Source organism: Bombina bombina, chromosome 4 (genome assembly GCF_027579735.1).
Source record: "Bombina bombina isolate aBomBom1 chromosome 4, aBomBom1.pri, whole genome shotgun sequence".
NCBI classification, from domain to species: Eukaryota; Metazoa; Chordata; class Amphibia; order Anura; family Bombinatoridae; genus Bombina; species Bombina bombina.
In genome coordinates, this window is record NC_069502.1 from 544293620 (window position 1) to 544307870 (window position 14251).

Genomic DNA, 14251 nt, shown 5'->3' on the forward strand with positions numbered 1-14251 from the left:
GACGACTGAACGACGAATGACGGTTCCTTTAAATGACGTCATCCAAGATGGCGTCCCTCGAATTCCGATTGGCTGATAGGATTCTATCAGCCAATCGGAATTAAGGTAGGAATATTCTGATTGGCTGATGGAGTCAGCCAATCAGAATCAAGTTCAATCCGATTGGCTGATCCGATCAGCCAATCAGATTGAGCTCGCATTCTATTGGCTGATCGGAACAGCCAATAGAATGCGAGCTCAATCTGATTGGCTGATTGGATCAGCCAATCGGATTGAACTTGATTCTGATTGGCTGACTCCATCAGCCAATCAGAATATTCCTACCTTAATTCCGATTGGCTGATAGAATCCTATCAGCCAATCGGAATTCGAGGGACGCCATCTTGGATGACGTCATTTAAAGGAACCGTCATTCGTCGTTCAGTCGTCGGCCAGGATGGATGTTCCGCGTCGGAGGTCTTCAGGATCCTGCCACTCCGCTCCGGATGGATGACCATAGAAGATCCCGCTTGGATGAAGACTTCAATCGGATGGAAGACCTCTTCTTCCCCGCTTGGATGAAGACTTCAGCCGGATCATGGACCTCTTCAGCCCCCCGCTTGGGCTTGGATCAGGACATCGGAGGAGCTCTTCTGGACAGATCGGTGAACCCGGTGAGGTGAAGACAAGGTAGGAAGATCTTCAGGGGCTTAGTGTTAGGTTTATTTAAGGGGGGTTTGGGTTAGATTAGGGGTATGTGGGTGGTGGGTTGTAATGTTGGGGGGCTTGGGTATTGTATGTTTTTTTTTACAGGCAAAAGAGCTGAACTTCTTGGGGCATGCCCCGCAAAGGGCCCTGTTCAGGGCTGGTAAGGTAAAAGAGCTTTGAACTTTAGTAATTTAGAATAGGGTAGGGCATTTTTTTATTTTGGGGGGCTTTGTTATTTTATTAGGGGGCTTAGAGTAGGTGTAATTGGTTTAAAATTGTTGTAATATTTTTCTTATGTTTGTAAATATTTTTTTATTGTTTGTAACGTAGTTCTTTTTTATTTTTTGTACTTTAGCAAGTTTATTTAATTGTATTTATTTGTAGGAATTGTATTTAATTAATTTATTGATAGTGTAGTGTTAGGTTTAATTGTAACTTAGGTTAGGATTTATTTTACAGGTAATTTTGTAATTATTTTAACTATTTTAGCTATTAAATAGTTCTTAACTATTTAATAGCTATTGTACCTGGTTAAAATAAATACAAAGTTGCCTGTAAAATAAATATTAATCCTAAAATAGCTATAATATAATTATAATTTATATTGTAGCTATATTAGGATTTATTTTACAGGTAAGTATTTAGCTTTAAATAGGAATAATTTATTTAATAAGAGTTAATTAATTTCGTTAGATTTAAATTATATTTAATTTAGGGGGGTGTTAGTGTTAGGGTTAGACTTAGCTTTAGGGGTTAATACATTTATTAGAATAGCGGTGAGCTCCAGTCGGCAGATTAGGGGTTAATGTTTGAAGTTAGGTGTCGGCGATGTTAGGGAGGGCAGATTAGGGGTTAATACTATTTATTATAGGGTTAGTGAGGCGGATTAGGGGTTAATAACTTTATAATAATAGCGGTGCGGTCCGCTCGTCAGATTAGGGGTTAATAAGTGTAGGCAGGTGGAGGCGACGTTGTGGGGGGCAGATTAGTGGTTAATAAATATAATATAGGGGTCGGCGATGTTAGGGCAGCAGATTAGGGGTACATAGGGATAATGTAAGTAGCGGCAGTTTACGGAGCGGCAGATTAGGGGTTAATAATAATATGCAGGGGTCAGCGATAGCGGGGGCGGCAGAATAGGGGTTAATAAGTGTAAGGTTAGGGGTGTTTAGACTCGGGGTACATGTTAGAGTGTTAGGTGCAGACGTAGGAAGTGTTTCCGCATAGCAAACAATGGGGCTGCGTTAGGAGCTGAACGCGGCTTTTTTGCAGGTGTTAGGTTTTTTTTCAGCTCAAACAGCTCCATTGTTTCCTATGGGGGAATCGTGCACAAGCACGTTTTTGAGGCTGGCCGCTTGCGTAAGCAACTCTGGTATCGAGAGTTGAAGCTGCGTTAAATATGCTCTACGCTCCTTTTTTGGAGCCTAACGCAGCCTTTATGTGGACTCTCAATACCAGAGTTATTTTTATGGTGCGGCCAGAAAAAAAGCCGGCGTTAGCTACGCGGGTCGTTACCGACAAAACTCCAAATCTAGGCCTTCGTGTTTAGCTTATGTGCTTATTTGCCAATTCAGAAGAGGATAACTGGTGGTGAGCAAAGGATAAGTAGGTGTACAGAGTCCTGCACTAATCACTAGCTGTATACTCATCTGGAGGAGAATAGCAAAGTCAAATATTATCTGGGTTTCACAGTTTAAAGTGGCAACACGTCATTTACCCACACTGCACTTCTAGTACTTTTATTTTCACTTAAACTACCCCTCACTGCATTCCAACCCCTATAATGTGCCCCATAGATCGTTACGTATTTTGAACTGTATGTTATCAGACATTCAATCAAAGCCAATATGCAATACAAGATGTCTAAAGTATAGTATCTAATTTCTAATAAATATCAAAAATAAATGTGTAACCAAAAAAAATCAAAAAGATTTAAATGTTTTTACCAACATTAACGATCCTCTTGATACTCCCTATATACAAAGTATTGATGGACCACTCTTAACGATCATCTTGATACTCCCTATATACAAAGTATTGATGGACCACTTTAATGAAATCATTAAAAGGACCATAAAAAAACATTGTAATTACCAGACTAACTAGTAATGTAATAAACATACCAGCTGACTCTGTAGACATTCGAAATACATTAACACACAGTTTGCTGCAAATGTTTTTTCAATGGCCACCCCCCCCCCCTCTCCATACACAGGCAGCTTGCCTTATTTGGTTGTTTAAAAATTGATCATATTCCTCTGTAATTCCCCACCAGTAGAGCTGTGGAAGTTTTCTTTACCAGATAGTTTATATGACGCTGAGTTGCAAAAGTAGTTTAGCATGTAAATAGTGCCCTTTAATACACACAATATAAAATTAGATTTATTGCCCCTTTAGTAGAAGTTTCTGCCAAGAATGCAAAATTCTGAGGTCCCCCCTCAGAGTTAATGAGGGCTCTATTTCCAAAACAGTTCTACTTTTGAGACATCTGTCCCTAGAACAACATTTCAGAATTCTTTACTGCAGACCACAAGCTTTTTGGCTAAAGTATGCTAATTATTCATGTTCTTTTAGTGAGCAGTAATTTCTTTATTTTTGTGCCATAAATCCCATGTTTGGCCAGTGTCTTTCCAATGTTAAGTTATAAACAGCAACCATTGAGAGAAGCCTGCCGATCCTTAGATATTGTTCTGATGTTATCTCTGACTCCCTGGGTGTTACAAAAGGCTCTTGGAGAGGTTTTGTAAAGTACAGCGACTCCTACAAAGATTTTAAACTTTTACTTTTTTGGGGGGACAATATATCCCCAGTGCCTTATAACGTTTCTAACTTCTTCCATTTTTATATGCATCAGCAACTGTTTTCTGATGTGTCAGGAATTTAATTTTGATCATGGTATCTTTTTGTTGAAAAGCAGGGAAACAGGCTCAGGAGCGTGCACGTGTCTAGGGAAGTACATGGCAGCAGTTTTACTATTTCCTTCCATGTAGTGCTCAAGACACCTACTAAGGTATCTTCAACAAAGAATGCCATGAAAACAAAGTAAATTTAATAGTAGAAGTAAATTGGAAACATTTTTTGAAATTGTGTGCTCTGGCTGAATTACAAAATATTTTTTTTTAGGTTTCATATCCCTTTGTATGCCTGAAGATGTGTTATTTGCTTGGTATTCTTAAAGAGATAGAAAAGGCAAATTATAACTATATAGCATTAGGTAGTTAACCCCTTAAGGACCAAGGCCATTTTTCAATTTCTTTCCCTTAAGGACCAGGGCTATTTTTACATTTCTGCGGTGTTTGTGTTTAGCTGTAATTTTCCTCTTACTCATTTACTGTACCCACACATATTATATACTGTTTTTCTCGCCACTAAATGGACTTTCTAAAGATACCATTATTTTCATCATATCTCATAATTTACTATTAAAAATATTATAAAATATGAGGAAAAAATTGAAAAAAAACACACTTTTTCTAACTTTGGCCCCCAAAATCTGTTACACATCTACAACCACCAAAAAACACCCATGGTAAATAGTTTATAAATTTTGTCCTGAGTTTATAAATACCCAATGTTTACATGATCTTTGCTTTTTTTGCAAATTATAGGGCAATAAGTACAAGTAGCACTTGGCTATTTCCAAACCACTTTTTTTCAAAATTAGCGCTAGTTATATTGGAACACTGATATCTTTCAGGAATTCTTGAATATCCCTTGACGTGTATATATTTTTTTTTTTAGAAGACATCCCAAAGTATTGATCTAGGCCAATTTTGGTATATTTCAAGCCACCATTTCACTGCCAAATGCGATCAAATAAAAAAATTGTTCACTTTTTCACAAATTTTTTCACAAACTTTAGGTTTGTCACTGAAATTATTTACAAAGAACTAGTGAAATTATGGCATATATGGTTGTAAATGCTTCTCTGGGATCCCCTTTGTTCAGAAATAACAGACATATATGGCTTTCGCGTTGCTTTTTGGTAATTAGAAGGCCGCTAAATACCACTGCACACCACAAGTGTATTATGCCCAGCAGTGAAGGGGTTAATCAGGGAGCATGTAGGGAACTTCTAGGGTTAATTTTAACTTTAGTGTAGTAGACAACCTCAAGTATTGATCAAGGCCCATCTTGGTATATTTCATGCCACCATTTCACCGCCAAATGCCATCAAATTTAAAAAATCGTAAAATTTTTCACAATTTTAGGTTTCTCACTGAAATTATTTACTAACAGCTTGTGCAATTATGGCACACATGGTTGTAAATGCTTCTCTGGGATCCCCTTCAGAAATAGCAGACATATATGGCTTTGGAGTTTCTTTTTGGTAATTACAAGGCGGCAAAATGCTGCTGCGCATCACACGTGTATTTTGTCTAGCAGTGAAGGGGTTAATTAGGTAGCTTGTAGGGAACTTGCAGGGTTAATTTTAGCCTTAGTGTAGAGATCAGCCTCCCACCTGACACATCCCAACCCCTGATCCCTCCCAAACAGTTCTCTTCCCTCCCTCACCCCAAAATTGACCCCGCCCTCTTAAGTACTGGCAGAAAGTCTGCCAGTACTAAAATAAAAGCTCTCTCTTAATTTTTTTATTTTTTTCCCCCCAGCATATTTACATATACTGCTGTATAGGAGCCCCCCATAGCACCCAAACTCCCTGAGCCCCCACACACAGCTCTCTAATCTCCCCCCTCTCACTATTTGGTGCCATTTTGGGTACTGGCAGCTGTCTGTCTTTTCAAACATTTTTTTTAATATTTTCTTTTTCTGTAGTGTAGCTGGCCCCCCCTCAATACCCCCCACCCCCCTCTCCCAGATCCTTTTTATAAATAAAAATGAAACCCCCATCACCCGCTCCCACCACGGATCACCTCCCGCTCCCACCACAACCGGACCGTTCAATAACGTTTATGTGCTAGATCGGGCGCGCCCGCACGCACCGGGACTGATTCCGGAACAAGATTCCCAGCGATGGGCCACCCACCCTCCTCCCTGTAACTGCTCCCACCCACCAACGATCGGCACCATCGCTGGCCGATGCAGAGAGGGCCATAGAGTGGCCCTCTCTGCATCGGTGTGCCAGAAAAGGTATTGCCATGATGCCTCAATATCGAGGCATCACGGCAATACCTTGAAAGCGGCTGGAAGCGATCAGGATCGCTTGCAGCAGCTTTAAACACCTAGGTCGTACAGGGTACGTCGCTGGTCTTTAAAGACCAGGTTGTGTGCAACGTACCCTGTACGACTCGTGTCGTTAAGGGGTTAAATATCTTGAGCTGTCTTTTATTTTTTCTGCTATCCTTGCTGAAAATGTGTCACCTTTCTAAACCCAACATAAGGCTTATCTGCATTAGCCAATCACGGTCGGCAACCTGGGTGCTCGTCACATATGGTCATTTGAGCGTGCACGTACCCACACATGTGTTCTAATTCCCCATATCTACCAAGCATGCGCATATTAAATAGATCGCAATCCTGGGAATCCTCATCGATATCACTGATCTTGTGGTCGCCTGACCGCTGTTTCTAGACGGAGCAATAATAATAATAATAATAATAATTGCGCCCAGGAGCGTGCATAATATGCTAAATTTATGCTTATAGTGGGAGTGATATGCGTCGTTTCTGACAGCCTCTAAATCTGGGCTGTCATTTACTACATCAGAGGGGACAAAATAATTATTGTTTAAAATATAACACCGGCTTTGTTTTTATGAAAAAGTGGAATATGTTTATCAGATTAAGATTATATCATCACAGTATTTTCAACAGTTTTATATAAAATGACTTTCCTAATAAAACAATACTGATACAAAAGGATCAGCTGTTCTATAGGTAACAAGGGTGACACTTACAGCTCATATTCATAAAAAGTGTCAGTCATTTTAGCTTTTTCACATCAGCTTCAGAGCGGTATCTGCATTATCATAAACCATAAATTCTAAAATAAAAAACAGCAATAAGCCACCATACAGAATGGCACAGAAGGGAGGGAGATCCCTCCACTCTGGAAACGTCTTCTGTTATTTCCTATTCCTTCTGATTTGCAGACACTATCTCCTGCCCATCACCCCGATCCCTTAGCATAAACCCACTGATTCCCCAAACAAACCGACCATCTTTGGAAAACATGCTTGAAACTGATAGATTTCGTTCTTAAAATGATGTAAAGAAAGAAGGATTAAAAAGCAAACTATTAAATATTAAAATATTTAAACATTTGTTTTTCAACTGAACAAAAACAAGAAGTCATAATATTTGACAATTCTTTCACTGAATTACTGTTGTAATCCATATTTCAGGGTTCTTTACAAAGGGATACTAAACCCAAATTTTTTATTTCATGATTCAGATAGAGCATGCAATTTTAAGCAACTTTCTAATTTACTCCTAATTTAAATGGGTAGCGCTTGCTGGTTGGTGGCTACATTTAAACACCAATCAGCAAGCGCTACCCAGGTGCTAAACCAAAAATAGGCCGGTTCCTAAGCTTAGATTGCTGCTTTTTCAAATAAAGATACCAAAATAATAATAGGAGTAAATGAGAAAGTTGCTTAAAGTTGCATGCTGTATCTGAATCATGAAAGAAAAAATGTGGGTTTAGTGTCCCTTTAAACGTAAATCAACATACTTGGTGAGTTTGAAACTGTTTGGAATGTATTATCACCTTGTTAAATGCAATTATTCTTCAATAGCCCTACTCCATCTATCATTTGCCTTATTTGGAGGAACTGATCATGAAAGCAGGACTTGTTACTTGAGTAGACAGCCCAGTCAATATGTTAGCAAATCCAAAAGGCATATATGTACAGCAACCAATCATCAGCTAGCACTAAGTAGTGCATTTCTGCACCTGAGCCTACCTAGGTATGCTTTTTAACAAAAAGAATACCAAGAGAACAAACAAATAATATATTAGAAATCAATTTGCAAGAAGTTTAAAAACTGCATGCTTTATCTTAATCATGAAAGTTTAATTTTGATTTTACTGTCCACTTAAACATTTTGTAGTAGAATATCAAAAGCGTTTATTGATCCTAAAAACAGGATGTAAAAATGATAGCTTTTATTTCACAATTTATTTTACTTTTTTCCCCTTCAATATTATGTTTTCTGTAGTTCATTTTCCTATATATATATATATTGGAGGTATACACGTCATTTCAAAAGACACATTAAAGCGATTTTAATTCCTAGTGTTTTTTAAACGCTGGGCTGTATCACTGTAATGAATAAAATTAAGTTTTGCTGACCTTTACACTAAATAACCCTCCCCCCCACTTTAAAACTTTTTTTTTTTCCATGAGATGAGGTTTCCTCCTCTTATCCAATAGCTGTGCTAGCCATTCAGCAAAGTGCCATGTGGATAGTGCAGCTATTGGCTAAGGGGTGTAAATACTACATTGTATAGATAAATAGACAAATTGTATGGCCATAACTAATTATTGAGTTCATGTGTTTCTGCCACACCAATTTATATATATATTTTAGCCACCAATCAGCGAGTGCTACCCATGTACTGAACCAAAAATGGCCTGGCTCCTAAACATAGGAAAAATTTATAATAGGAGTAAAATAGAAATTTTCTTAAAATTGCATGCTTTATCTGAATCATGAAAGAAAAAAATTGGGTTTAGAATCATTTTAAGCTAAAATTAGCCAGTATTAAAAATGTTTAATTTTTATTGCAAAAATTATCATTAAATACATATATGATAATATATGTAATTCATTTATGCTTTGGATGGCTGAAAATTATATAATATTAGAAAATATTGAAGAACGAAGGAAGGCAGCTGCTCACAAGGAGTGTGAAATTCAAGGGCTATAGAAAAAAAGGTTTTAAAAGAAAAATCCTTTATTAAATCATATAAAAATGCAGGCAGTACAGGGCAAACAAACTCCCTGACTAGTTTCGTGCTCTGTTGAGCACTTAATCATAGGGTGAGTTTGTTAGGTGTTCAAGGCCCATTTAAAGGCACAGAACACCTGTATGCAATTACACATTTAAAAACTGCAAAGATTGTTAAAAAAATATATCAACATTCTACAAACACTGTATATGGCTTAGGAGGAACAAGTAAATTAACAAATAACTTCCCCAATAATGAATGTATGAATAAATAAACAAATGGGATCCAAAAGAGAGACACAGTGCAACCTTTGTTGAAGAACACCATATTAAATTAGAATACCAGTGGAATTCTGATCAAAATTGTTATTATTATCCTATATTTATTGTATGCATTAAATTTGCTGTAGAATATATTAAAAGATGTATTTTTTAAGAGACCATATAAATGTTTATAAAACCATAATTGGATAGATCATACATCCTTTAATATACCCTATTGTGTAACAAAATCACAAAGTCACATGCAAACATAATATGACTACAAAAGTTTTTAAATTGAAAGTTTTTAAATTGATGTATGTAAATACATGTACCCCATTAGTATTCCTACAAAAAGGGGAATTTTTAAACATGTGTGTTATATACAATTATGTTTATTTATGCATCAACATACATCAATATGCATCAACTTATACATATCAGTCAAAACCCTGAAGGGAAAACAAGAGATACATGTTGATGAATATATATCTAATCATAATATAAAATGCAATGTAATACAGAATCAATATAGAATAAATATATAATCTAAACAAAAAAACCAATATAGAGGATAGATAAGTGAAGCCCATTTAGGGGATAGATAGAATTTTGTACAAACATAACGGTCCATATAGGAGATAGATTAATCAACACAATAATAAAGCACTATAATGCAACAATATATCAAATTAAATTATTCAAAATTATTCTACAAAATAACTCATATCCCATTCACGGTTTAAACCTAGTGGGGTGATAGTTCTCAGCTTGTATATCCAATATAATTCTTGCTTCAGCAAAAGCTTATTCCTATCACCACCCCTAGGTGGAAACATGACACGGTCTATTACCTGGACTCGCATATCAAAGACATTTGTCATATGCACCAGATTAAAATGCCTAGCTATCGCTGATTCTTTGACATATTATTTGGTGTCCCTAACGTGTTCCCTGACTCTAGACCTCAGTTCTCTACTGGTTTGTCCTGTGTATTGCAGGTTGCAAAATTTACATTCTAGGAGGTAAACCACAAAAGTGGTTCTACAATTGGCGTAGAACTTGTGTGTAAACTCCTCCCCTGTTTGGCTACTTCTAAATCCATTTCCCAACCTGCACAAAACCACAAGTTATACAGGAGCCATGGCCACACTTGTAGGTTCCCTTCCTCCTAATCCAATTACTCCTATCTGAATTTTTGGAACAGATTTGACTAGGAGACAACTTAGATGACAATGTAGGTGCCCTTTTTGGCACAAATTTACATGAACCAATAATTGGTCTCAAAACATCGTCATTCTCCAATAAATGTAGATTTTTCCTTAAAATAGAACAAACCTGGTAGTATTGTTTTGAATATTCTGTTGAGAAAACTACAGTGTCATGTTCCAAAATATTTTGTTTTCTGGTCCCTCTGATTAATTCCTGTTGGGTTTTTTGTCTTACCTCATGGTAGGCTTGCTCCAAGAGATTTTCATCATAGCCCCTAGTTTTTAAACGTTCCAAAAGGGATCGAGCTTGTATATCAAAAAGACTATCTGAGTTAGTATTTCTCCGCAGTCTCATAAGTTGACCCCTGGGAATAGACCGTATCAAATGCGGTGGGTGACATGATCCAGCATGCAAGATTGTATTTCCAGCTGTCAACTTACGATACGTGTCACTAACCACCTTGCCAGTTGCAATGTCGCCATGCAAAGCAAGATCCAAAAAATTCACATCTGTCTCATACACATCCCCTACAAACCTTAGATTAAATTCATTCTGACAAACATAGTCAAGGAAGTCACTGTACACAAAGGGTTCCTTGACTATAAATATCAAGTCATCAATAAAACGCATGTAGAAAACTATGTTTTCTTTAAAAGGATTATCCTCAGTGTACAGATAAAGGTCTTCCCATAGACCCACATACAGGTTTGCGAAAGAAGGGGCAAATTTAGCCCCCATGGCAGTTCCACAAACCTGTATGTGGAATTCTCTGTCAAACATGAAAAAATTGTGTCTCAATAGAAACTCAATGACTTCACACAATACAAGCTTTACTTCCTCAGTATATCTAGTGTGTTTGTCAAAAAAAAAGAAAATATTGCACTGCCCCTAAACAGCCACTATGACACCCTGCTACTTAAAAATGTCACCCGGCTGACAAAATTTTCTGTGGAAAACCAAATAGATAGACAGTCACTCTATGGCCAAAATTAATAAATAGATATTATTTATAAAACAGGGAAATATACTGCACTCTCAGACTGGACTGGGTACACATCCTATGACCCTGCAACATGCACAACCCTGGGTGCTTAATAGCACTCTCAGGCAGCTGCACTGTCCCCAGAGTCACAGGCTGTTAACCCCAGACAAGTCTGGGTGCGAGGCCCACAGGGAAAATTACTAAATAAATTAATACAACACACAGAGAAAGTCCAGCACTCACTTGCAAGCTCTCAGCTAAGATTAAAAGCAAAACTGGAAGTTACCGCATCTGGCCAAATGGGACAAGCCAAGGTACCACGTCAAGGTCTCTCCCAAAACTTGGGTCCCTAAACAGCCACACAATGCAAACTCTCAATCTATTGAGCACCCAGGGCTGTGCATGATGCAGGGTCATAATATGTGTACCCAGTTCAGTCTGAGAGTGCAATCCCCTTCCGTGTTTTGTATATGTCTAGGGTGATTACATAAGCCTGCGCACCCTTGACTTGTTCCCAGTTTGTTTGATTGAGAGCTTGCATTTATTATTACAGGGCTTGAAATGTCCACTAGTCCCGGGCGGGAAATTGCAGCGGACAAGTAAAAACTTTGACTTTTTCCTATTATTTAACCCCTGACTAGTAGACATAGTGATATTTTCCATTATAATGTGTTTAATTATAAGATCCAGAGAGTGTTTTATATCGGATTGGACTAATATATATATATATATATCTCAACCATATAGTGCTTACCTTCAAAAGAGAAAAACCGCAGTCAATATGTCCATAGAAAATAGCTCTATGTAGGGCTGTCCATCCAGATTCCTTGTCTTTAATGGACAAATCTACACCTTTTGTTTCAGCCAACCAATCGAGTACCGCTTTCTTCCCACAGGAAGCTGCAACATGAACAGCATTGCGCCCAAATCCATCCTTTAATGTAGCAGCATTGTAGCAATAAGAAGAGAGGAAGACTTTTATCTGTTGCTCGCTTCCCCTGGTCACCACTGAAATAACATCCAAGGCATGCTGCAGAGAGCGACACCGAGAAGTACACTCGGGCCATGCTAAATCCATATTGATGAAACCTCAAACTGCAGAATCAAAGTAAGTCTTATATACAACAGAGCCACGGCTCAAGCAGCAATGAATACAAATACCATGGTTACCTTGTGCAGTGTATGTGCTATAGAAATTGATTTGGCACTGAAAAATAATTTATAAATATTTATACAAATATAAATCAATTTAAATGCAACAAACTAAAGTTTATACAAAAATATATTTGTTATATAAATTTCACAGTCCTTAAAGTCCTTTCCATATGTAAGGCAAGAACATATGGAGGGAGAGGGAGGGAGATCCCTCCACTCTGGTAACGTCTTCCTGTTAAACCTCCATGATTGCAAGATGAACCTGCAGAGAATTTGAGGGGAGGAAAAAAAAAAAAAAAAGTAAATATTATACTAAAATACAGCAGACACAATTTCTAGAAATCTGGTCACCACTACAATCTTATAACTTTTTATTAAAGGAACATGAAACCCAATTATTTTCTTTCATGATTCACATAATGCATACAATTTTAAACAACTTTCCAATTTATTTCTATTATAAAATGTGCTTCATTCTCTTGGTGTCCTTTCTTGAAGGAGAAGCAATGCACTACTGGGAGCTAGCTGAACACATCTGGTGAGCCCATGACAAGAGGCATATATGTGCAGCAACTAATCAGCAGCTAGCTCCCAGTAGTGCATTGCTTCTCCTGAGCCTACCTAGGTATGCTTCTCAACAAAGGATACCATGAAAACAAAGCAACATAGATAAATTCTGAAAGTGTAATTTTGACTTTACTGCATGTAAACAAAGAAAAGGTTACCCTCCGTCAATATAAATTGCATTAGAGATGTCTGATTGTACATATGGCTAACAAAAAAATAATACTTATAAAGAACATATATATATATATATATATATATATATATATATATATATATATCCAACACTTTGAGGTTGCAAAGTTCACAATTTTTATTTGTGCAGTCATAATATTTTTAAAATAATTAAAAGGTTGTTATTGTGAACTGAAAATATGCACAAAAGTTTATTTAGAAAAAGTGATGGCATCAACAAATTACTGTAAACAAAGTTCCACAATATCTTAAACATGAATGCTTGATGACAGTAACCACTATAGCAAAAAAAAGTAAGATATGGAAGTTATTCTGCACAGGCATATCTGCAAAGTAAGATTAGCTAGACTATCATAAAGATGTAGCATTATAATTAGGCAAATGCAAACATGGAGGTCCCACTGCTACAGGTTGCAGACAGTAAGACACCCACTCAAACACAGGTTGATGAGCAATAGATTATGGGCACGGAGCACATATATTACAAGCAGTGGGGCACCACATATACTGGTATAGACATATACTGCCATCACTGGGGCTCCCACTTGCGCTACATGCACTGGAAAGTACATACACAGTAAGCAACTCGACACCCACTTAAACTACATATGCTGGAATACACATATTCTGCAAACAGCGGGACACCCACTTAAACTGCGGGCACTTCTATAGACATATACCGCAATCACTAAGGCACACACTTAAACTACAAGCACAGGAGCTCCAACTCACAGTGCAGGGGCACTCACCAACCACTCAAACACGGTCACAGGGACACCTAGACACCCTCTCATACTGCAGAAGTACAGTAGCTCTCTCAGCAGGGGACGGTATATGTGTCAGATTTGACAGCTGTTACTGCTGTGAAGCTCTAGCAAACAGGTTTACAGATATGAGAACACACAGATATTACCAGTCGCTAAATGAAGATACAGGACTTCAGGGTTGTGTAAGACACGACTGATATATTTCTTCTCATTCTCACAAAGACAAGACAGCAGCAGCCAGTGTGTTATCAGATCCTGTATCCTCCTCTTTCACAGACCAGCTGAGCTTACATTACTAGCCCGCCCCTTCCTCTCTCAGACTTTCGGCCTTTTGCTCATTTAAGGTGGAATTGCATTGTTGCTGTTCAGTTAAAAACAAAACATGCAACAACAAAAAAAAGAATACATAAACTTTAAATTGATGCTAAAAAGTATCAAGCGAGAAATCAGTCCACAATACTTTCTGCTTAGTGTTTGGCATTATTCACATCAGATAAATAATAAAACAAGATATTACTTTGTAAAGAGAAATACAACTCAAAATGTCTAATGAATATGTTATACCCAGCTATT

At 37.5% G+C, this 14251-nt stretch overlaps 1 protein-coding gene across 1 annotated transcript in view; it reads right to left on the reverse strand.

Moving 5' to 3' along the window:
• Positions 1-13953, reverse strand: part of IBTK (inhibitor of Bruton tyrosine kinase) — a 244926-nt gene extending 230973 nt beyond the window's left edge. Inside the window, exons 1-2 of the mRNA XM_053710478.1 lie at positions 13825-13953; positions 11752-12414 (exon numbers count right to left, since the gene is read on the reverse strand). Of these exons, the coding sequence (XP_053566453.1) occupies positions 11752-12075 (324 nt within the window). The 5' untranslated portion in view covers positions 12076-12414; positions 13825-13953. The remainder of the gene's footprint in view (positions 1-11751; positions 12415-13824) is intronic.
• Positions 13954-14251: the final 298 nt, after the last annotated feature.